Source organism: Antedon mediterranea, chromosome 3 (assembly GCF_964355755.1).
Source record: "Antedon mediterranea chromosome 3, ecAntMedi1.1, whole genome shotgun sequence".
In the NCBI taxonomy this organism is placed as follows: Eukaryota; Metazoa; Echinodermata; class Crinoidea; order Comatulida; family Antedonidae; genus Antedon; species Antedon mediterranea.
Window position 1 is genome coordinate 37,045,210 of NC_092672.1, and position 21,671 is coordinate 37,066,880.

The following is a 21,671-nucleotide window of genomic DNA, read 5'->3' on the forward strand; positions in this document are numbered from 1 at the left end:
TTTTTGGCTGCGGAAACACGGCGACCTTTGGATTAATTTTTTTCGTCGAACACGATTGAAAATTCTAAAAAAACTTTTATGATTGGTTGTATTTCATCAGGTGACTCACGATCGATCATGTGAGTTTCTGCGGTCGCCTTTTCTTCGCTTCATTGATTCCGAATTGAATAAACAACACAATTAAAATTGAGAGAGGAAGTATTAATATTTTGTAAGATTTTCAAGTTTATACAACAATAATACGGTGTAGTAAATACATTAATATGAATTATTATTTTACTTGCTGTCTGAGGAATCTAAGTTAGCCTAGCTAGTAGTAGAGCGAGAAGGTAGTGACGTGTGAGAAAGGGGCGTAGGCCTAGCCTAGGCCTATATTAGTATTTAGCTAGCTAGCCTAGTAGGCCTAGCTAGATAGCTAGGCCTAGCTTAGCTAGCCAGTTTAGTGCCAGGCATACCTCTCTCTAGGCCTTGTAGCTGCCCTTGCTGGGATGGAGGACGTGGATTGGGCCTGAACAATGTTTTCAATGATGAAGTAGAAGATACTCTAGGTAGGCCTAGGCCTAGAAGTATAGTTAGTATAGTCTAATAATGAGATTGTTTTATGCTAATAATTAATTTAATTGTGCTAGGATAGGAGGTCTTCCCTCCCTGACTGCCCTGCCTAAGTTATAATGTAATAATAAAAAAATGGTAACAAATAATATAGCTAGGCTACTAAATTAGTAGTATGTAATTGTGTTACATTTTGTGTATATTAAAATATGTTTATAGGCCCCTACTAATTATAGGCCTAGGCCTTTTAAGTTAAGGCCTACCCTACCATGTTTTTTTAATTCTCATTATAACTTTTTAAATATTTATGATTGGTTGTTATTTTCACAGGTCATTGAAACAAACTATTGAATAATGGCAGGAGAAACAAAGAAAAAGAAGGGATTTCATGTAGATGAGTCGGATCTAATGTGCAAGAAAGGATGTGGGTTCTACAGCAATCCAGCTTGGGGAGGATATTGCTCCAAATGTTACCGTGAGGTTTATCACAAAGCAAGGCAAGCCCAAATAGAAAGTGATGAAAAATTAGCAAGGAAGTGAGTATAACCTTTGTCCAAGCAGATTAATTAACATTATGAGTGTCCCAAATGTGACTGCACCCACTATACTTAACTTAACGAATAATTTGACAACAAAATTTCAGTCAATAATAAATTATTAACAACCAGCTTAATATTATTACTTGCAGTTTATTATTAATTCATGAAGTTGTTATACTGTAGCCTTGTAAATTAACACAGTACACAAAATTTATCACCCACTTTTATTAATTACATGAGCAGTGGCTAAAGTGAAATATAGACGTAAGGTGTTATGCTAAGGGCATAATTAATAATATAATAAAATGAAATTAATAATACGGTAGGTATTTTGTTATCATGGTAATGTCTGAACCATGTGACATATTTCATGGACATGAATGATGTCATTATCACTACCATACCTGGGCATCTACCATATTTGGGCATATCACTACCATATTTGGGCATATCACTGCCATATTTGAACACATCACAAACTAGTTTGATTAATGATAGTGTAGACAGAGCTTAAGTTTACTACTGTATATTTGTTAATTGTAGGTTGGACCAGGAAGAGAAACAAGCTCGAGTGGTAGAACAGAAACAGCCACAACCTGTGGTGCAAGCAAAACCATTTAGTAAATTTGAAGAAAAGAAGAGACAGCGAAACAACACAAAAACTAAAACAGTAAAAACGTTGTTTAAAAAATCGCCAACAAGTTCACCCAGTAATAAAGGTGGGTTATTTTATATTTAAAATTGAATTGAAACCTTTACTAAACTAAAGAGTTAACTATTTTTCAAAGCTAGTTTTTGAAATTTAAAATTACCAATTATGAGAAATCTAATATCAAATTGCTAGTGTAAATTTTAAGCCCTGTGAATAAATTATCTAAAATGAATGGACTTATTTTACATAAAGGCCATTTATGAACAATTAACGTTTTCAAACTTATTTTTTTAATGTTATGTATCTAAAGCTAGTTAGTCATAATGCCATCTCTTTCAGTTTTTAAAGTTGTGAAATATCACATGTTGCAACAACAGATACAGTGTTTGTAAGTTTAACAATTACCATTGTTTTCAGCATATTTATTGTGTAGCAGCTGGCAAACCAGTTTTAATTTCATTTCATTCAAGATATGATTGATAGCACTACAGACTAAATTGTTTTGTTTATAAGGATTTTTTATTCACAAATGAAGTGGTGTTTGTTTGTATCAGGTGCTTACTAATGCCAAGTCACTGGTTCAAATCGTAACTATGTCACCAGGATTTAATCTAAACCAAATATAAGATTAGTTTAAAGTGCATTTTATCCTTGTCAAATCAATTCTACGCTGGATAAGGCCATTTTTTAAATCCACAAATGAAGTGGTGCTACTGTATGTTTGTTTGTACCGTGTGCTTACTATTGCCAAGTCATTGGTTCAAATCGTAACTATGTCACCAGGATTTAATCTAAAAGCCAAATATGAGATTAGTATAATATGCATTTTATCCTTGTCAAATCAATTCTGCTGGTCTAAGTTGGATAAGCCCATTTTTTTTATTCACAAATGAAGTAGTACTGTGTTTGTATCAGGTGCTTACTAATACCAAGTCATTGGTTCAAATCCTGACAAAGTCACCAGGATGTAATCTAAGCCAAATATGAGATTAGTTTAAAAAGCATGTTATCCTTATCAAGTACTTGCAAATAAATTGTGCTGGTCTGAGCTGGATAAATGCCAAACAATGAATATTTATTGTAAGGTCTTCTACATTTATTTTGGTTCTTCAGAAATATCACACTCAACCCTAGAACGTCAACTAAGCACAGAAAGTGAGAAGGCATTAAGTACATTTTCCGAGTTTTTGAAATTTATGAATAAGCCAGCAGCAAATGACATAGCAAAGCTGTGTAGGGGAGTCGTGGAGCGTATACATAAGTCTACAGATTTAACTACAGAGGAACAATCTGTATTGGTGCAGGATTTCTATCATAGTATTGAAGAAAAATTAGACATTAGTCCAACATTTAAAAGTAAGACATTAACATTGTTTCTCCCACGCTCTTTGTTCTCCTGTTTTCACACATACTGTAATTTACGATTTTCTTGAAATTTTCATTTCATTTATTTGTTCGACAACAATGTATGTGACTCAATGAAGTTCTCTCTTCTTCTCAGAAGTCACCGCTTAAAATTTACGAAGAATAATTTAAGTTGCTTATTTAAATATATTTTAATATCTAAAGCTCTGTCTACACCATCAAACTAGTTTGACAAAAAAAGTGTGATGTGCCCAAATATGGTAGTGATATGACATCATCATGTCCATATATAGGTACATCACATTTTGTTGTCAACATAAAGTTTGATAGTGTAGACAGAGCTTTGTCCTTGCCAAGGACACAATTTTAGTATGATTTTAAAATGTTGTTGTATTGCAGATTGTACAGAAGAACAATGTGACAAGATACTAGATCATATAGAAAAGTTCATCATGACACAGTTGTACAGCCTGCTGTTCAGCCCGCCACTCACGGATGACGAACAGAAGGACCTTGCGATACAGAATCGTATACGTAGATTGCGGTGGGTCTCTACCGACATGTTGGAAGCATTGATCGATGAAAGTAACGAAAATGTATGTAAAATGATGAATGAGGCAGAAACAGGTGAGGCAATTGGTTTTATTATTTTGTATTAATTCAGTTCATCTTTTATTGGTCTAATTATGGATGAGGCCATTAGGGATGATCTAAGACCTACACATTGATAGATCATAGGTCACCGTCTGAACCTAACAACCACAAAAGCTGTGTCAAGAAATCGAGTGAGGAAGTATGATAGTAACTTCCTGAATTAGCACATTGAATTAACTTGACCTACAGTAACTTATTTGTAAGTAAGATCATGACTATCAGGGATGTGACATAGTTTGTAATTGCTTCCATATTTGGTCATTGTTTACTTACAGATAACAGAAGTTTTTACATTTTTTTTTAGAATTAATAGAAATGAATTCTAAAAGAGCACCGTTGGACAAACTAAACTGTGTTGTAAACTGCAGTAAGCTAGTGTTTAAGATGTTACAAGCCACTAAGGGATCTCCAGTCAGTGCTGATGACTTTCTTCCAGTACTTATATACACCGTCCTTAAGGCCAATCCTCCATGTCTGCATTCAAATGTACAGTATATAACACGCTTTGCCAATCCACAACGGATAATGAAAGGAGAACCTGGGTATTTTTTTACTAACTTGGTAAGTGGTGGTTACAATGATAATATGATGAAACATATTTCAGGTTTTTTGCTATGTACAGAAGATTATGTACAACTGTGATATTTTGCCTGTCAAAAAGATGACAGTTTCAAGAACAATAAAGTTAGGAGAGGCAAGATTGCAATGTTTGTTTTCAGTTTACAGTCATTGTAAACTCTATCTTTATAGCCCTCCTATCTATATATACCATGACATTAAATATTTTATACCAGGGCAATAAAGTATTTGATACCAAGCCATTACATATTTTATACCAATTTTTTATTATTGTGATTCTTTGTTTTATTGTAGTGTTGTGCAATAACGTTTATAGAAAATTTGGATGCGCAGTCATTGTCAATTAGCCAAGACGACTACGATGAATACATGGCTGGGAAAAAACTCCCGCCTGGAACGGAAGAAAGTGAACCGATTTGTGAAGGACTTCAACTCATGTACACAAATCTGTCGACGTTAGAGGAGTTACGCCTCCGACAGAATCGATTATTTGAAGACGCAAAATTGCTACAGAGAGAAATTAAAGAATGGAGGGAGAGTGTGACAAAGCAAGTAGAAGATGAACTGAAAAACAAACCACTTATTAAAGGCCCAACTGTATTACCTATGGATATTACTGCTAATTTAAATCAAGATCATTTTGCTTTGCTTCCAACACCCCTTCAACCTGAAGTGGTTGGATCCAATTAAATTGAATGTATGTAGATAGATATAGCAGCCCTAAATGGTATAGTCCAATAAGATGGATGACTTAACATATCAATTGCATAGTAATATTCCAGGTGAAGTATGTTTTGTAAATCTTTAGATTTTTTTATTTTTTAGAACAAAAACAACAGTTTTTAAAAAAATGTTTTCCTTTGTTATAAATTAATAATAATTATTATGTGTAATAAATATTTGAAGTAATTGTAAAGTATATTATTATGAAACATATCTAACAACTCTAGTTTAAGTTATAATGTTAATGTTTTGTGTAATTAATTGTATCAATTACTGTATATATTTTTCTTGTTTAATTACCGTAATGATGATTTGTTTGTAAAATCTGAAATGGTAGATATTTAAGCAATTTTAAAATGGTGCAGAAAGGATTGAATTAAATATGTTGCAGTCGGCTTTACATTTACAAATAAGGATAATTAAAGCTTTTTAAAGCTCTGTTTACACTATCAAACGTTATGTGACAAAAAAGTGTGATGTGTCCAATTATAGTAGTGATATGCTTAAATGTGGTAGTGATATGACATCATCATGTCCATATATGGGCACATCACATTTTGTTGTCACATAAAGTTTGATAGTGTAGACAGAGTTTTAGAATGCTATCTTTATGCTTAGACAAAAGCAAACCTGGGTGGTATATGGAATTGTTGAAAGTTCAGCTACAACCAATAGTGGTTCTGAGAAGGTGGATGTGCTCTTAAGCCTAATTACAAATCTAGAAAACACAACTACTTACTGTAATAACTTTAGTCTGTAGAATTCACCATGTATTTGCACTTTTGACTTTTGGCCTTTCATCCTTTGTATGAATATTGTTGTTTTCTGTCTTCCTTTGCTGTGCAATTTCATGTATTTACAGACGTATCATTGTTAGAAATTAGAATTATAATAAATCAGTAATCACATATTGCAAGATTATTGTTAAGTACATTTTATATTGTCTTAATACAATCGTCAAAAACCCCTTAAGCATGATTCATGAAAACTCTGTAAACTGTCTTCTTTCACTTAAGTTATTTTTTTTGGGTTTATCATCGACAATATTGTTGATAGATATGATATTGATAATTTCCACTAATTTTTCACATTATTTTAACTTGAATATTTATCTTTGATATTTATTATTATTCTTGATATCGTTATTTAAATAGATTTTTCTGCTTGGCAATGATTTTTTAAATTTAGGTTTCGTGCATTTTGTATAATGATTTTAAAACAATTAGAAAAGGAGTCAATCATATAATCTATTATTATTATCATTATTGTTATTATTATTCTAACAGTTCAACTATTTATTGTGGTGATTATATCTCTATTTGTTGCCGTGTCTTCTACTTACTCTTCTTGAAATGTTTAATCTAATTATGTCAGTTGATACAATAAATTGTTATCTGACATATCACTATTTAAAGTATTTTTTTAATTGTGTACACAAATATTCATTTCTAGTAAGATACTAAGTACTGTAAAAATGTTGAAATCAGTCTTTGTATTCAGTAGTCATCAAAGTAGTGGAGCTGTAGCTTGGTGGTTAACAAGCTTGCCTTCCAATCCCAAGGTCCAGGGTTCAATCCTGACCAGTGCCAGGGTTGTAACTCACGAGACTCTTTCAACTCCACTCCCATAGGCTAATGAGACTTAGTTTATAAGCATGATAAATTATAAAATAGTTCATCCAGTAATTGGCGAGTTACTCGCTGTTGGATGTGTAGGCCTATGAAATAAAAAAAAATGATTGTCACAAATTTTATATCCGAAAATCCTCTTCACAGTTTTTGAATTGCTGATACTGAATACAATTTTCTTGTCTCGTCACGCAATTGTTCCCATATTCCGCTATTCATTCTACTTTAGTATTTCCGCCAGGGTTGGATCCAGGATTTGTTAAACGGGAAGTGCTTACATAGTATTAATAAAAGTTAATAGTCTGTCAAAAACGGGAGGGAGCCCTAGCGATTGAATCTTACTAATTTGTCTTTTACTCCATAATTTGTCCCAATATTCAAAACTCTTCATAATAATAGTAATCTTCATAATAAATTGGTCTTCCTCTTTTTTTTTTTCTTTTTATAAATAAGTAACATGTTGTTTAATAAATTCACATTCTATATTTTACAGACCAAAAAACGAAAATCCCCCACCCTTTCCCAGGAAACGCGTCGCGAATAGTTATCAGATAGCTCGTCGCGACGCGTTTATAATGAAAACAAAGCACCTTCAACGCATGCGTAGTTGTTCATACGACGAAACCAGTCTCGGGCCGTGTGAATGGTAAAGAAGTAAATAGGATCCGACATACAAAGCAGGATTTTGGGGATCTTTTGGGTTGGTTATTCTGTAATAATGAGCCAACCAGCAAATGATAGAGCTACACTGTTACTTAAGAAACAGCTCTCAGGTAAATGTTATATTTTTATGAATTGTAGTAGTTGATAACGCTAATTATCGTTGTAGATGTATTTCGTCACTCGGTGTGAGTCAACAATGACAATAGAAATGCTTTACCCGAGAAGGTATGTCCACAGCCGTGTGTGAATCTGAGAACTAAGGGCCTTTAACTACGAATGTTCAGGCCTAGCTTTTCTTAAGTGTAAATCAGAAACTAGCTAGTTTATCCGGGTTTCATTATACTGATAGAACAATACATATAGCTAAATTCATTATTTTCATAATTTAGCTTTCTTTCTTTTTATTTTGTTTGAATTATTGATAATCCTACCTACACTACTACTAGGCTAGGCCTAGGCTAGGCTAGTTAGATGTCTAGAATTTGAGTTGAGACCTGACAAAGAGGTTGATGTCAAGTTCAATACTACAGGCTATTATTCTGTCTGTTTTAATTACTTTAAATAAAGTTATGACTTACTTTTAGCCCACCTTTTATGGAATTCGCTATATGTTTTAAGTTACGGTAAAAAAATAGAATTTGTTTTTATTTCCAGAGTTATCAAGAAATCCTTCAGAAGGTTTTTCAGCTGGATTGGTTGATGATGAGAATTTATTTAAATGGGAGGTTATGATATTGGGTCCTCCAAATACATTCTAGTAAGTAAACCTGATATTAATTATTTACATTCAATTAAAGGTTTTTTAATTTATATAATCCATAGTACCTGTATGAATGTTAGCATTCTAAATCTAAACAAAAATTAATGTACAGTAGGAACAACATGAAAAAAAAGTAAATAAAAGAAATGATAAAATAAATATCTTTAAGAATGTACCTTTTCATATTTTGATTGCTTGCATTAATCATGGATGTTATGAGAGCACAAAGAAAGTATGTTTCCTGGAATACACAGCAGTACAATAAATGATTCAAGTGTTTGTTTTATACCTTATTTACAGTGAAGGAGGAATATTTAAAGCATATCTAGACTTTCCATGTGAATATCCCAACAAACCTCCCAAAATGAAATTCATCTCAGATATATGGCATCCTAATAGTAAGTGAATTATCATCATTGTTGTCATCATTGTCAAAATATTATAATTACTGTATGCAATCATAAATTATCATCTTAGTCATACTGTAGCCATCTACATCCTCAAGCCTGTCTATGTTGTATATGTAAACATACTGTACATGCCAACATCTGAAGTTGAAAAAACGGGAATTTTTTTAGTCAACAGTGCCCTCTATTTATTATCGAGAGGTAAAGAGTACAGTGTGTGACGGCACAAGCGGGGAAATGTGAGGGGAATCCCCTTTCGAAAAAAATTATGGCTGCAGAAGATGATCGTAAAATGGCTTAAAAGTTAAATTTTATAAATGTGCTTGTGTGTAAACTGTTAGCCTTTTTGTTATAATTTAATGCAGAAAACCACACATATACATCAAAATTCAGTTATCTTTGTAATCCGAGAGAATGTAAATAATACAAATTATATAACACCTATATAAATTCCTGTCATTTGATTGGACGAATGTGGGTCACATGGCGTGCAATAGTACGCACTATTCAACGATCGTTAAATAGTACTTTTTGAAACATTTTTGTTTGTTATTTAGATGTTATATAAAACAAATAATGAATGTTTTGTATTCGTGTAATGGTACAAATAATGGCACTTGGTGAATGATGAAAGGTTATATCAACTCGGCTTTGCCTCGTTGATATAACCTTTCATCATTCACCTCGTGCCATTAATTGTACCATTGCACTCATAAACATTCATTATTTGTATATTATTCCTAATATGTTTTTTTATGCTTGTATCTCTCCTCATAGTTGGTAAAGACGGTTCTGTATGTATTTCTATTTTACACGAGCCTGGCGAAGACAAATATGGTTATGAACATGCTTCAGAAAGGTGGTTACCCGTTCACACTGTAGAATCAATCCTGGTCAGTGTCATCTCAATGCTGGCCACTCCTAATGATGAATCACCAGCAAATGTTGATGCTGCAGTAAGTATTGTAGATGCTGCAGTAAATAATGCATTGTCCATCCAAAAACATAACAAATAAAGAATTTTTTAATCTTCATCTTCATACTTTTGTAGGAAAAAAAATGAGTCAAAGCAATGATGTAGAGCAGCTTGTGTATATGTTTGTCTTGTGAACAGAATTGCCACCTTTAAGACGGATAGTGAATGAATTCGCCTATGGTTATCCTTGGCAATTTGCCTAAATATATAAAAACAAATAAATATTAAAAAATATATATATATATTGTCCAACACTGACAATTTGACTGTTTTTTGTTTGGAATTACAGTTTTTTTCAGGTAAATAATTAAATGGCATATTAAAATATCTTGAAAGTAGGCAATTATTATAAACACATGTTTTTCGTATAGCAACAATTTTTTTTTATATTTATACAGAAAGATTGGCGAAATGATTATCTTGGGCAGTTTAAAAAGAAAGTTAGACAATGTGTCAGAAAAACACAAGATGACTTATGAATTTTGGAAAGGTAAGAAAATAACATTTTTAATTAATTTGATGTTTCAAAATCACACATTTTCTGGAGGAGTACCAATCCTAAAGCTCTGTCTACACTATCAAACATTATGTGATGTGCCCATATATACCATATTTAAGCATATCACTACCATATTTGGGTACATTACACTTGTTTGTCACATAAACATTGATAGTGTAGAAAATTGAGAACAATTACGATATAAAGTTGTTGTACCATGCTTTGGGCAATATTGATTTTTCTACATACATGATCTCAACTAGCTCTCTGTACAATTGTTATGGTAGCTATAGATATCTTGTTTGTAAAAGAATTGATTGAAGGTTGTTTTATTGTTCTTTAAACCTCCGAAATGCTTTAACTTTAATGTTGTTCCCTAACTTTACCTAAGAACTGAATATAAACAATCAAAGCCTTGCACTTGAATTGAATAATCTAGGTGCTGTCATTTATTCAGGACCCTACAATCCTTTAAACATAATAATCTAGGTGCTGTCATTTATTCAGGACCCTACAATCCTTTAAACATAATAATCTAGGTGCTGTCATTTATTCAGGACCCTACAATCCTTTAAACATAATAATCTAGGTGCTGTCATTTATTCAGGACCCTACAATCCTTTAAACATAATAATCTAGGTGCTGTCATTTATTCAGGACCCTACAATCCTTTAAACATAAACTTAATTAATACTTTTTAAAATATATATTTATAAGTATTGTAAAAAATATTGTGAAAAGTTTGGTAATTTGTGTTATTTATAAGCTGTGTCTACACTATCCGACTAGTTTGAAAAAAAAGTGTGATGTGCCCAAATATGGTAGTAATATACCCAAATTTGGTAGTGATATGACATCATCATGTCTATATATGGGCACATCACATTATTTTGTCGTCACATAATTTGATAGTGTAGACAGCGCTTTAGGATAGAACAATGAGAAGTTGATTTGGCCGTCACTGGTTAAATAACGTTTAATTGAATTGTGTTAAATTTTAGTTGAATTGTTTTTTTGCAGTGAAACTGGTGGGGTAATAATGTATATACAGCAGCAGGCATATTTAGCCAAGATAGCATGTTAGTGTGAGAGTTGGTCAGGTAATCTATTGCAGCATCTCACATGTTTCCAATGATCCAGTGGAAAAAACACATTCTTCCCTTAACCTTTTTTGTCTACAAAAATATTACTAAGAAAACAAGTGAAATCTCTCATTTTGAATGAACCAACATGTAAGGTATGACATATCCCGTATGTAAGGTATGACATATCCTGTATGTAAGGTATGACATATCCCGTAACCCATTCTACTACGCTGGTAAACAATTACAAGTTATATAAAAAATAAAAAAACCAAAATAATATTTGGGGTATGAAACAACAGAGAAAATACCATTAAAATACAAATGACTATAAAATTATAGATTTTTTTTTTACAATTTTCGTAATTTTGTTCATAGTACAATTGTTCTACCTTAATGTTAATTATAAATTATAGAAAGTTGCATACTAAATTACACATTTATTAGTTATTTCTGAATTTGTTCTACAGTGTTTTGAAAATGCTAAAAATCATTCAATTTCACTTGTTTTGATAAAACTGTCATCCGTCCGAAGCTGTGATAAATTAAATTTTACAAGATGACATTAATAACAGACACTATAAATATATAAATTTTACCTCTATGACTTATGATACAATAATAATACCGAAAATACTTTTATTTTGAATGAGAGTTTATTGTGGTTCAGTAAAATATGTAATATTTTGATATAATATAACTTAACACTTTATAACTCCTTAAAATGTTAAACAAACAGTGATGTACGTGAAATTAGTTGATAACCTAATTATATGACTTGGAGAAATTTTTATAGGTATAAATGTATTTATGTATTTGAGAAATATTTATATTTATTATTTATGAATATATAAATACATTTGTATATTGTTTTTAACAGGTTTTCTGCGCATTAATTGCTGTAACTGATGTAAAATAAATTAACAATGTGCTAAGCATAGATCACATTTTGTTATCTGATTTATAATAACAATTTTTGTTTATTTAGTTGGTTTTTTCTTATTTATAAATGATGTCTTGTGTTGTTTAGATAGAAAGCGAAAATATAAATAGAAAAAAAAAATTGCCATTTTTTAATTTAAGAGCTGTTTTGATTTCACGATTTAGTATTGCACAGGTGATTCTATGTATGCTCACATAAACATTATATAAGAGCATTAAATGACTTTTCTACTCTATCGTAATAGTAGTCGCGTGGCACATTGTGAAACTATTGCAAATATAAAGAGAATTTAAAATTTTGAAAATGTATTAAAATGGCATAAAATAACTATTCTACGTCTTTTTTATATCGCACTGACGCATTCTGAAACTGGACAAAATAGTGTCTGTATTTAAAGGCTATATACAAAGAACCTTTTAGAAAACATAGCCCTCTATCGATATCCGTAAATCGTAACATAGCTGCACCCCCTCTATTGATTGGGGGAGAGAAGGTAATAAAACAATAAAGATGTAACAACATAATAGCGCCCTCTATTGATTGGGGGTAAATTATGAAAATGAATGTTTGATACAGGCGATAGTGGAATAGATGTTTTCGTCATAGAAACAATAAAATGTAACACAACATCAGAACGAATACAATGTTTGTTTTTCAATAATGCTGCCTTTATTTTAATACTAAACCATTGGTTTGAGTGAGCAACATTCGATAGTCTTCATTTTATATTGTTGATCAAAATAAATAGATTTTCTTTTAATTTACGCCACGTGGTTGTCGTTAATTCACACTTAATTTGTGCTTGCCTACAGCAGTAGTCAAGTCTACCTAGTTTAGCAAGCCGGCATCAGATAAACAACGTCTCTGTTTCGTCTGGTTTAGTTTCGGTAATTTGAGGTCGTGTAGTAGTCTCTACAATTGGTGTTGTGTTATTGACTGTTTCTTCTTCTTTCACTTCGGTTGATGCTGCTTGTGGCAGAAGCATATCGCTTTCTTTTACTTTCTGTACGGGACTTCGTCGTCTCTGAAAGTAAACAAAAAGGAACATGAATAAACAAATCTGTAGGCCTGCTAAGCCGTCCAAAAAGCCAACGGTGTACTAAGTCAGCAAGGTATATGTAGGCCTGCTAAGCCGTCCAAAAAGCCAACGGTGTACTAAGTCAGCAAGGTATATGTAGGCCTGCTAAGCCGTCAAAAAAGCCAACGGTGTACTAAGTCAGCAAGGTATAAGTTTCAGTTTCTAACTAACCTCGAGGTCCCTGATCTTTTGGTTGAGTCTTTCTATTTCTACCTCATGTATCTCTTTCTGTGTCTCAAGTTCTGCCACTTTTGCCGCTAATCTTTTTGAATGTTTCGTCAACTTTTTGTTTTCTGTTCCAACTGTCTCCTAAAGTGTGTGAATAATGTACGGTATGTTAACATATATTGTGATTAAAATGACTATTAAATGTATTAGATATAAAAAAAAAAGACAAATAAAGGGGGAGAAAATGACGTATAAGTTTTCAACTCCTTCTTTCCTCCTTTTCCTGCACTTTGTTGACAAGAAAATATGTAGCCTATTTTATTATGTTATGTTATAACTGTTGGAATTGGAAATAAATATGTTTGAAATTTGGCTGGGTGTGTAGATGTTGGGCAATCGTACCATTAGTCTCCCATAAGTGACATTGACTTGGCGTATAATGTGAAAAAGGTACCGTGAGGCTCTCGTAGTTTGTATTTGAAAAATGATAGAAAAAAAAATGGAATGGAAATGTCACAATGGGTATTTTAGATAAAGTAACTTTTGAGATAAAACTTACTAATTTGTCTTGGACAGCCACTTGAATCATTTCCATAACTTCATTAGTTAAAGTGTGTTCCGTATGAGCTACCCTGCGTTTTCGTGGATAAACTTCCTTGACAGGTTTAAGTAACTTACGACTGGATTTCATGGTTTTGGAGCTAGTCACATCTGTTAAACTGCCTGGGGCGCTGTGGGTGGTAGTTCGTTCCAAAGACGAGTCTCTGAAATGCAATCAAGTTTAGGTATATTTTATTTAAAATGTCAGACTTTTCTGTCTAACTAACTAACCCTGGTAATTTAATTACATATTAAAAAGGAGGGTGTTGTTAATTTGTTTTAATAGCAACATTGTTGTTGTCTTTGATTAAATCATTATAATAATATGACTACTTATTCATTGTCACTCTCTCCTTTCCTGATGCCAATATCTTCTTGTTGATGCTATCATTGTGTTTTGCAGTTTGTAAACGAATTGATAAGATAAACACAAACCTGGAAATATCCGAAACATCTTCAATTACAATCGGTTTTTCATCTACTAGCGGTTCAGAATGTTTTGGTGTAACCCGACGACCCATAAGCCGTTTTCTGCCTTCTTCTTCCAAAACAGTCTTAAATAAAAAGAATATCAAACGCAAGCATTTTAGACCATCAAATATAAGAAGTTTATTGTAAACAATTTACTATAAGTTTGATTTGAGATGTGTTTGTGAAATTAGTAGCAAAAGAAAGGAACAGTTTTCTGAATTAGCTTGAAGTAAAGGTGCTGCTAATAATAGATAAGCAACAAGAGATTTTAATGAATGAAGAACTCGAGCGTATGATGTTTACCTGTGCTTGTGGGTAATACTGCAGTGCTGCAAGGACGTCCTCTTTCGTCAAAGTAAACAAAACTGAATAGCCAACAGAGCGTACATCAGCCGTCCGTCTATTAAGAGTGAATTCAAGATGAAGATATCGTTACCAATTCTTACACTACACAATAACAACTATTTTTGTAAAATCGATTTTAGAATTTTACTATATCGAAATGTTAATGGAACTTAATGACTTTTAACAACATTGGTTAATTACCAAGCACCTTAAACGATGTCACTACAAAAGCATTTATTGTATGTTTACTATTTGCAATAAATTATGAACAATTTGCTAGTTAGGCCATAATAGGCAGTTTTACACGCAATCTTACGAATACGATAACGAAAACGGATACGTCACGCACACGTACCGGTATTCGTTTTTGGTAAGTCAGTAAAAAATCTGTTTCGCATGGCAACGAAATATTAAGGGCGCCGTCCAAAATATGACTGAGTACGGTACATTTTAGCGAAGCGCAGGTACGTGTTGCTTGGTGCTTGACTGGCCTAGCGTAACATCAAAGCGAGTGAAGATTTTAAAAACTGCTATTTATTAAAATTGACCTGGCATTTTAGTAAATTACTTTAGTAAATTACTTTCAATAAAAGTATAATTATATTATAATCACGAATCATTCTTGATTCAAATGCAAAATGTGCAAAATAGTACAAAAAAACTATACTCGCATATGTCAGCTCAAAAGTTTCACAAATGTGTGACGTATCCGTTTTCGTTATCGTATTCGTAAGGTTGCGAAAACTCCCTAAAGCGTGGTTCCCACTAGCGACGCAACACAAATGGTATTGACCAATCACAAGCGATGGCTTATTCGCTTGTGATTGCTAACCGTCTATAACTTCGCTTGTCATTGGTTAAAACGCTTGCGTTGCGTTTACGTCCTTGCGTTACGTTCTAGTGGGAACCAAGCTTAATACTGCATTCTTACCTATTTGAAACTCCCTCTATGTTTAGGATACCAATCTCTCCAAAGAAATCACCAGCCTTTAAAGTTGTTAGAACCGAACCACCATCACTGCAACAGTTAGAATACGAGATTAGGAAATATACTCTTATATCATTATTATTAGGGAGCAATTTTCGACGATAAAATATGCATTACACATGTCCCAAATTGTCGTCTTGCACAGAAATCGATTTCTATTTTTGTTCGTGACGAGGTGACCAGCGTGTACCAAAAACGGAGTTGAAATGCGCATGTTTGTGATACTTCAATTCAATTGATACAGAATCAAACATCGGCGAATGTACAAATAGGCCTAAGTCTAGTCCTAAGTCACAGATAAAGCTCCGTATCGTAAGGGACACCGAGTAACTTCGTTTCATTTTATTAATGTATCCATCCAAAAGTGAAATATCATTAAAAAAAATAACAAGTAACAAATACATTAAAAGATGAAAATTTACCCCATCACTTCGAGATACCCATCCGAGATGATAAACATTTCTCTGGCAACTTCACCTTTCCTGCAGATAAGATCCCCAGGTGTGAAGATGGTTGACGGCATCTTTAGAACCAACTCGTGCAAGAACTCAGGTGGACATGCATTGAACATTGTTACCTGTTTAAAGTTAGATCATACATAATAATTCAGACCAGTTTACTGACAGTTCTTACTTACGTATTAAAAATGAATGTATTTACTTTACTTTATTTATATAGAATAATAACAATATTATTGTATACTACTAATTAATACTAATACTATTATTAGCTATTAAAAAAGCCCGAAAGAAAAAGCTGTGCTCCAACTTCTGGACGCAACGCAAATACGCAAACATCACGTCATTGCACACGTAAACTGTTGCTTGTGATTGTCAAGGCGTTGTGCGCACGTCCCTGGGTCAGTGTGAAACCAGCTTTGATATGTTACCTTTTTCAATGTTTTAAGGTTGACATGCAACGCCAGTTCAGTCCTCAATTTGGCAGGTAGAAGACTAAGACTGTTCACATCACCCTCTCCTCTCACATTACCACTGAAAAAAAAAGGATTTACCATATATTACGTTTCTAGTACTAGGATATTAGTTATCGGTATGTAATGTCTGTTCTAAACGTCACTACGAACGCATAGAGTTAAGTAAAAAATTATTTCGGTCAGGCTTTGTGAAATACATTAATGCATTGAGAGTTCCAATGTGGTATTTACGGTACGCTGAAATTGACTTGAATTACGTAACTTCATGGCAACCATTCTAATGACGTAGGGCATAACGTTCGAGTATAAACTGACAGACGTAACAGACTATAACTATTGAGACGTACCTGAATTAAATTGTTTGGAAATTTACGAGTTGGTGAGTTTTCAGTTTATATTTCTATACGGTCTGTAAAGTCTTAATGGTTAGTTAAGGATTACATTACATTTAGGCCTGATAGTATGCAATAATATCTTAGGCCACTTAATTCTGGCCCATGGATACAAACCACCTGGATAAGCCTTGTTGGTATGTAGGCAGGCCAGGAGGAGCAGTGGCTTGCTATACCTATTCTTAGGGATAGGTCACCCTTGGTAATAACATTGGTATAGTAATCATTCATTTTATTGAGTATACAAACAAACATTTATAGGTCTAATAAGTTATTTTTGCATACACACCTGCTCCAGGTGTAGTCAAACCATCTACGTACACGTGTCTGTACTTCAGTGGGTACGTTGTTTGTTCGCATGTACCTTTTTGCGTTGTCCTAAAATATTAAGACAAAACTATTTAGATAGATATAGATAGATATAGAATGTTACGTGAGAATAATGATAACATAACAAAGAGGTGTCAATTGTCGTGTCGAAAATATGGATACCAATTGAAAACGATCAGGCGTATTCTGTGCGCACTCCTCTGATTCTGGATGGTATGGATACCAATTGAAAACGATCAGGCGTATTCTGGATGGTACAAATACAGAGGGTTGTCCTTCAGAAAACGGGGGAGACAAAATGATACCCGCAGTTTAAGAAAGATAGCCCTAAAATTCCCAAACCAAATAACCGCGTAAAATCATTGAGTTTTAAAAATGAAATGTTTTGATGAACTTACAAGTTGGCCTTCGAACGCTATACGTTCTGCGTTTCTGTTTTCGATTACTGTTCCCACTTGACCTATGGTAAATAATAATACCACGTGGTTATTGCCACAATATTATAATACAATCATTTATCAACTGTTTTAACAATTAAGATGTCCAAATAAAAAAAGTAGAAATGAGTTGTTTTAGTATCAGTTTTAGTCTGACATTACAAATGCGCTTAGTGTTTATTTGTTATACTGTTGGGAAATTATAAACTTTATGGTTGTTCGAAAGGATAGTCAATGTAGATATGTCGGACGACCTTCGAGACTTATGGAAATATAACCGTACTTACCGACAACAGATGCAAATACGAATACTCCAATTAGGTAGCCAACGATTTGGACAGCGTATCTGAAGTGTAGAAAAGTATTGAGTGTTAAGTTTGATCATTTGCTGAGCTAGGAATATTAATCAGACACGAAAAAGAACGATAGTACATCTCCAAAGCTGACTTAAATCATCGATAATGTAGGCCTAATTATGTTTATGAATTCTACTGATACAATACTCTTAGGCCTATAGATATAATGCAAAATAGAGTGAAGGAGGATGAGGATGGAGAAGGGTAGATTAATTTCACTCTCAATTTTGGTTGGATAGACTCGAGTTTGATAACTTCATTCTCTTTAATGTGTGTTTTCAACATTAAATTGTATTGATATAGTACTTCTATAAATTAAGCTTTTAACTTAAAACTTAGGATAGGCTTGAAAGCAATTCACACGCATGTATTTAGATTTCTTCCAGAGATTCTAAACACGTTATTTCTTTTTCGAATTCATTCCTCGTCTGAGAATGTTTCGTTTTTTTCCCTGTTAGAAGTTTTGTAATTAGTAAAGAGTAATTCAAAATAATGAATTGCACGGTTAAAGTGAGTCTATTGCCACGGTTAGTCTAAGTGTTTGTTATCAGTAATACTATTTTGTAAGTTTACAGTTGTCAAATTTTATTGGTAACTGTTAAAATTAATGACACCCATTTTGGAAACATATCAATACCGTGTGTCTACTGTAAATATTAGATAGCAAATTCATAGGTCGTATCATGCAGCTATAAAATCTAATTTTATAGCTCCATGGTCGTATGTTATTGACATTATGATTGTATATTTTGATAGAATTATAATAATTGTATTTGGTACGTGCAGTTGAACGTGTAGGTCTTTTGGTAAATGGTGTGATCAAATATTGTACTATGATTGGACAATAATAGTTTGGAACGCTACAACGGTGTCTATTAGTATATTGTGTGTTTGATATTGAAAGGAAAAATACATCGTTGAAACTATAACACGTGTAATTTAGTTGGTTTGATCTTGACTTGTTGTGGCGGTATTGTTGATTTTAGGATTAACCCAAAACTAACATTGTATTGTCTACATTGTGTGTCTTGTCCACACTCTTTAGTTGACATAGTGTTATATGAATACCCAACAAGTTGGTCAATCAATCTAGGGTAACAATATTAGCATTATACAAAATAAAAGAAATGTTATTTAGGTATTTATTCAAGACGAAATAAATTACGCATATTTATGTGCAATTATCACCTGTTTTTAATATGAAGAGAACGCTTAGTTTTGATTTCGTCGCTTTTGATTGGACAAAAGCTTGAATTGAATCTCTTTATCTGCAAAAATCGGGTGTCTAGAAAACTCAGATCTAGAAAAGTCAGATATCTGACTTTTCTAGATGTAGAAAACTCAGATATCAATATCTGACTTTTCTAGTTCCAAAATAGAACTATAAATCAAATCAAATGATTGGTTGCTAGGTCATTTGGATAATTCCATTATTAATCAGATTTAGGTAGGTCATTTGAAATACTAGAGTACTATTAAAACTGATTACTGTGTAAAAAGTAGGCCTACGTTTTCTTACTAATATTGTAACATGTAGAAGCGGCCTACGGCAAGAAAATACAGTGAACGTTACCGTTAAAATGTAGGCATAAAAATTAGGTATGTACGAGTTGGTGTGGGTACGAGTTGACCACTTCTAGCCTAGTAGGGCCAGGCCTATAATTCTTCGCGATACATTGCAATAGCGCCTACACGTTGAGCCTTGAATTGAGTTTGCTAAGCTAGGTTAGACCTAAAGGCTAAGCTAGCCTACATTTTAAAAGGTGTATACTGTATTTCTTGATGATTTAAGTCGTAGGCTGGCTGCTACTCACAAGTTACAATAATAATAATTATTATTAGTAAGAAAACGTAATAATACTGTAGTATTTCAAACAAGCTACCCTCTAATAAAAATGGAACGATCCACGATTGTAGATCTAGAAAATAATTTTTGTTGAATGTGGTCAGGTCTGGCATGTATGTACCGTAGGCTACATTTAAATGCATTTAAATGGTTACCAAACTGACACTCAAGCCACGTACTTGCTTCTTTTGATATACTATTAAATATTGTAAATGTAATTATGAATTGTGAATAAATGTCTAAATACTTATTACAGTACAGTATTATATTCTAGTATAGTAACAGTAATAATAGTTAATGAATTTGTTTATACAGTTCATAACTTACTCTGAATTTGATTCCGGAAATGGTATATCTCCAATAGTCGTAAGGGTCAAAGTTGACCAAAACACTGACATTACATACTTTCGCAAAGTTGAAGAATACTCGCCTTCAGGCGTGGGGTAAACCCAGGCCCCCTCCTCACCGAATCCTATAGCTTTACTGAAAAGATAGTATGCTGCTGCAGCCCAGTGTATCAACATTAGGATTATATGCGTGAGATCTGCAACTCGAAGAAAGTTTGGATACGGGGCTCTTGTTTCTAACATGTAATACCACATCCTGGCCCGGTATACCTTAAAAAACCGCGGGAATCTTACCATAGTGTGAAATTGGTCAGCTTCAATTAGATATAAAAAATCTAAAGGAGTCAAAGATACTAAATCAACTGGAAACTTCCAAGAATAAAGATAATGGTTCCTAAGTTTTAATTCGTTCCTTTGCAATAGACCTTGTTCGAGGTAACCTGTTCGTAATTGCACAACTATATCAATAACATACACCAAATCACATAAATAATCAACTGTAAACCATATTGCTAAAGAGTTCTCTTGTATCTCAGGCCAGGCTTCCCTAGCTATCATCATCCACAGATTGTATAATACTGCAATGGTTACGATAAATAACCAATAAAAAGAGAAGTTGCCATCGGGGTGAGCGATAAAATTCCACGATAACTCATCAACATCATCAGTCTCGCATTCACAAGTACTGTAGTTTGATATGTCCTCGTCAGCACCTTCTCGCTGTCTGGTTGTAAATTTCTCCAGAAAGGAATCGACTCTTTGTGTAGAAACCTTCGGTTTCTTTCGCTTAGGAGGTCGAGCTACTCTTATCACAGTTCTGAGAGTTGACCATCGAGTTAAACCTGATTTCTGCCGTGGCGTCTGACAAGAAGAAGCAACACTTCCACAGTCTGGTTCCACAAGATGAGTGGTTGAAGAAGTCTTCGCGGACGATCTTCCAGAACATTCCATTGATACCATTTCTCCAGCAGAGTCAGGCTCTGTAAGTGGATGAATTCTGCCGTTAAGTTGTTTCACTAATGAAGAACGTCGTCGGGGTAAATCTACGTTTTCACTGGGAAGTTCCGTCAGGCTTTTGACCGTTGAATTATTATTTGAAACGATTGGTGTCGACAAACTAGCCATCACTACTCCGTCCCTACATTCAAACACATACCGCTTATTGCTCCATTTTAGATGGTATAAACGGTTTTCTTTAAACAGTGACTATTTTTAAAAAACGATCTTTGGTCAAAAAGCAAGCTCCACTTTCACTAACTCTCCTGGATTTAATGAAAGAGTAATTGTTCTTCTGCTCATTGGCACAGATTAGCAGGATTAAAAGTAGCAATAACACATCATTATCTCGCTGTTTTCC

The 21,671-nt window shown here is 33.4% G+C and overlaps 3 protein-coding genes across 6 annotated transcripts; 2 read left to right on the plus strand and 1 right to left on the minus strand.

The window, feature by feature from the left end:
• The first annotated feature begins 159 nt into the window (after positions 1–159).
• Positions 160–6,398, plus strand: LOC140045462 (rab5 GDP/GTP exchange factor-like). Of its 4 annotated transcripts, none has more exons than XM_072090376.1 (7): positions 160–211; positions 883–1,088; positions 1,635–1,810; positions 2,857–3,099; positions 3,508–3,735; positions 4,067–4,323; positions 4,636–6,398. In XM_072090376.1, the coding sequence occupies exons 2-7, from the start codon at positions 907–909 to the stop codon at positions 5,029–5,031; spliced, it is 1,482 nt and encodes a 493-aa protein (XP_071946477.1). In that variant the 5' UTR covers positions 160–211; positions 883–906; the 3' UTR covers positions 5,032–6,398. The 4 variants fall into 4 exon arrangements, with proteins under 4 accessions (XP_071946477.1, XP_071946479.1, XP_071946480.1 ...); XM_072090378.1 differs by having other exon boundaries at positions 197–249; XM_072090379.1 differs by having other exon boundaries at positions 197–244.
• A 910-nt stretch (positions 6,399–7,308) lies between these two features.
• LOC140045463 (ubiquitin-conjugating enzyme E2 G1-like) lies at positions 7,309–12,786 on the plus strand. The gene is made up of 6 exons (XM_072090381.1): positions 7,309–7,465; positions 8,010–8,112; positions 8,416–8,513; positions 9,300–9,478; positions 9,897–9,988; positions 11,018–12,786. Exons 1-5 carry the CDS (start codon positions 7,411–7,413, stop codon positions 9,975–9,977), a joined length of 516 nt encoding a protein of 171 aa, XP_071946482.1. The 5' UTR covers positions 7,309–7,410; the 3' UTR covers positions 9,978–9,988; positions 11,018–12,786.
• Positions 12,787–12,869: 83 nt separating this feature from the next.
• Positions 12,870–21,439, minus strand: LOC140044356 (cyclic nucleotide-gated channel rod photoreceptor subunit alpha-like). The gene is made up of 12 exons (XM_072088835.1): positions 20,295–21,439; positions 18,053–18,111; positions 17,727–17,788; positions 17,288–17,376; positions 16,562–16,664; positions 16,095–16,249; positions 15,616–15,702; positions 14,643–14,739; positions 14,304–14,422; positions 13,828–14,032; positions 13,272–13,409; positions 12,870–13,046 (listed from the first exon to the last, which is right to left on the minus strand). The coding sequence occupies exons 1-12, from the start codon at positions 21,437–21,439 to the stop codon at positions 12,870–12,872; spliced, it is 2,436 nt and encodes an 811-aa protein (XP_071944936.1).
• Positions 21,440–21,671: the final 232 nt, after the last annotated feature.

What these genes read in the sequence shown, in the direction of transcription:
- LOC140045462 (XM_072090376.1), top strand. Translation starts at nt 907, where the DNA reads ATGGCAGGAGAAACAAAGAAAAAGAAGGGATTTCATGTAGATGAGTCG. An exon ending in AAGTTCACCCAGTAATAAAG is followed by an intron (nt 1,811 to 2,856) that starts GTGGGTTATTTT and finishes TTGGTTCTTCAG; the next exon opens with AAATATCACACTCAACCCTA. An exon ending in GGTATTTTTTTACTAACTTG is followed by an intron (nt 4,324 to 4,635) that starts GTAAGTGGTGGT and finishes GTTTTATTGTAG; the next exon opens with TGTTGTGCAATAACGTTTAT.
- LOC140045463 (XM_072090381.1), top strand. Translation starts at nt 7,411, where the DNA reads ATGAGCCAACCAGCAAATGATAGAGCTACACTGTTACTTAAGAAACAG. An exon ending in ACTTAAGAAACAGCTCTCAG is followed by an intron (nt 7,466 to 8,009) that starts GTAAATGTTATA and finishes TTTTATTTCCAG; the next exon opens with AGTTATCAAGAAATCCTTCA. An exon ending in AGATATATGGCATCCTAATA is followed by an intron (nt 8,514 to 9,299) that starts GTAAGTGAATTA and finishes CTCTCCTCATAG; the next exon opens with TTGGTAAAGACGGTTCTGTA.
- LOC140044356 (XM_072088835.1), bottom strand. Translation starts at nt 21,439, where the DNA reads ATGGCTAGTTTGTCGACACCAATCGTTTCAAATAATAATTCAACGGTC. An exon ending in TTTCCGGAATCAAATTCAGA is followed by an intron (nt 18,112 to 20,294) that starts GTAAGTTATGAA and finishes TCTACACTTCAG; the next exon opens with ATACGCTGTCCAAATCGTTG. An exon ending in AAAAGATCAGGGACCTCGAG is followed by an intron (nt 13,047 to 13,271) that starts GTTAGTTAGAAA and finishes GTTTACTTTCAG; the next exon opens with AGACGACGAAGTCCCGTACA.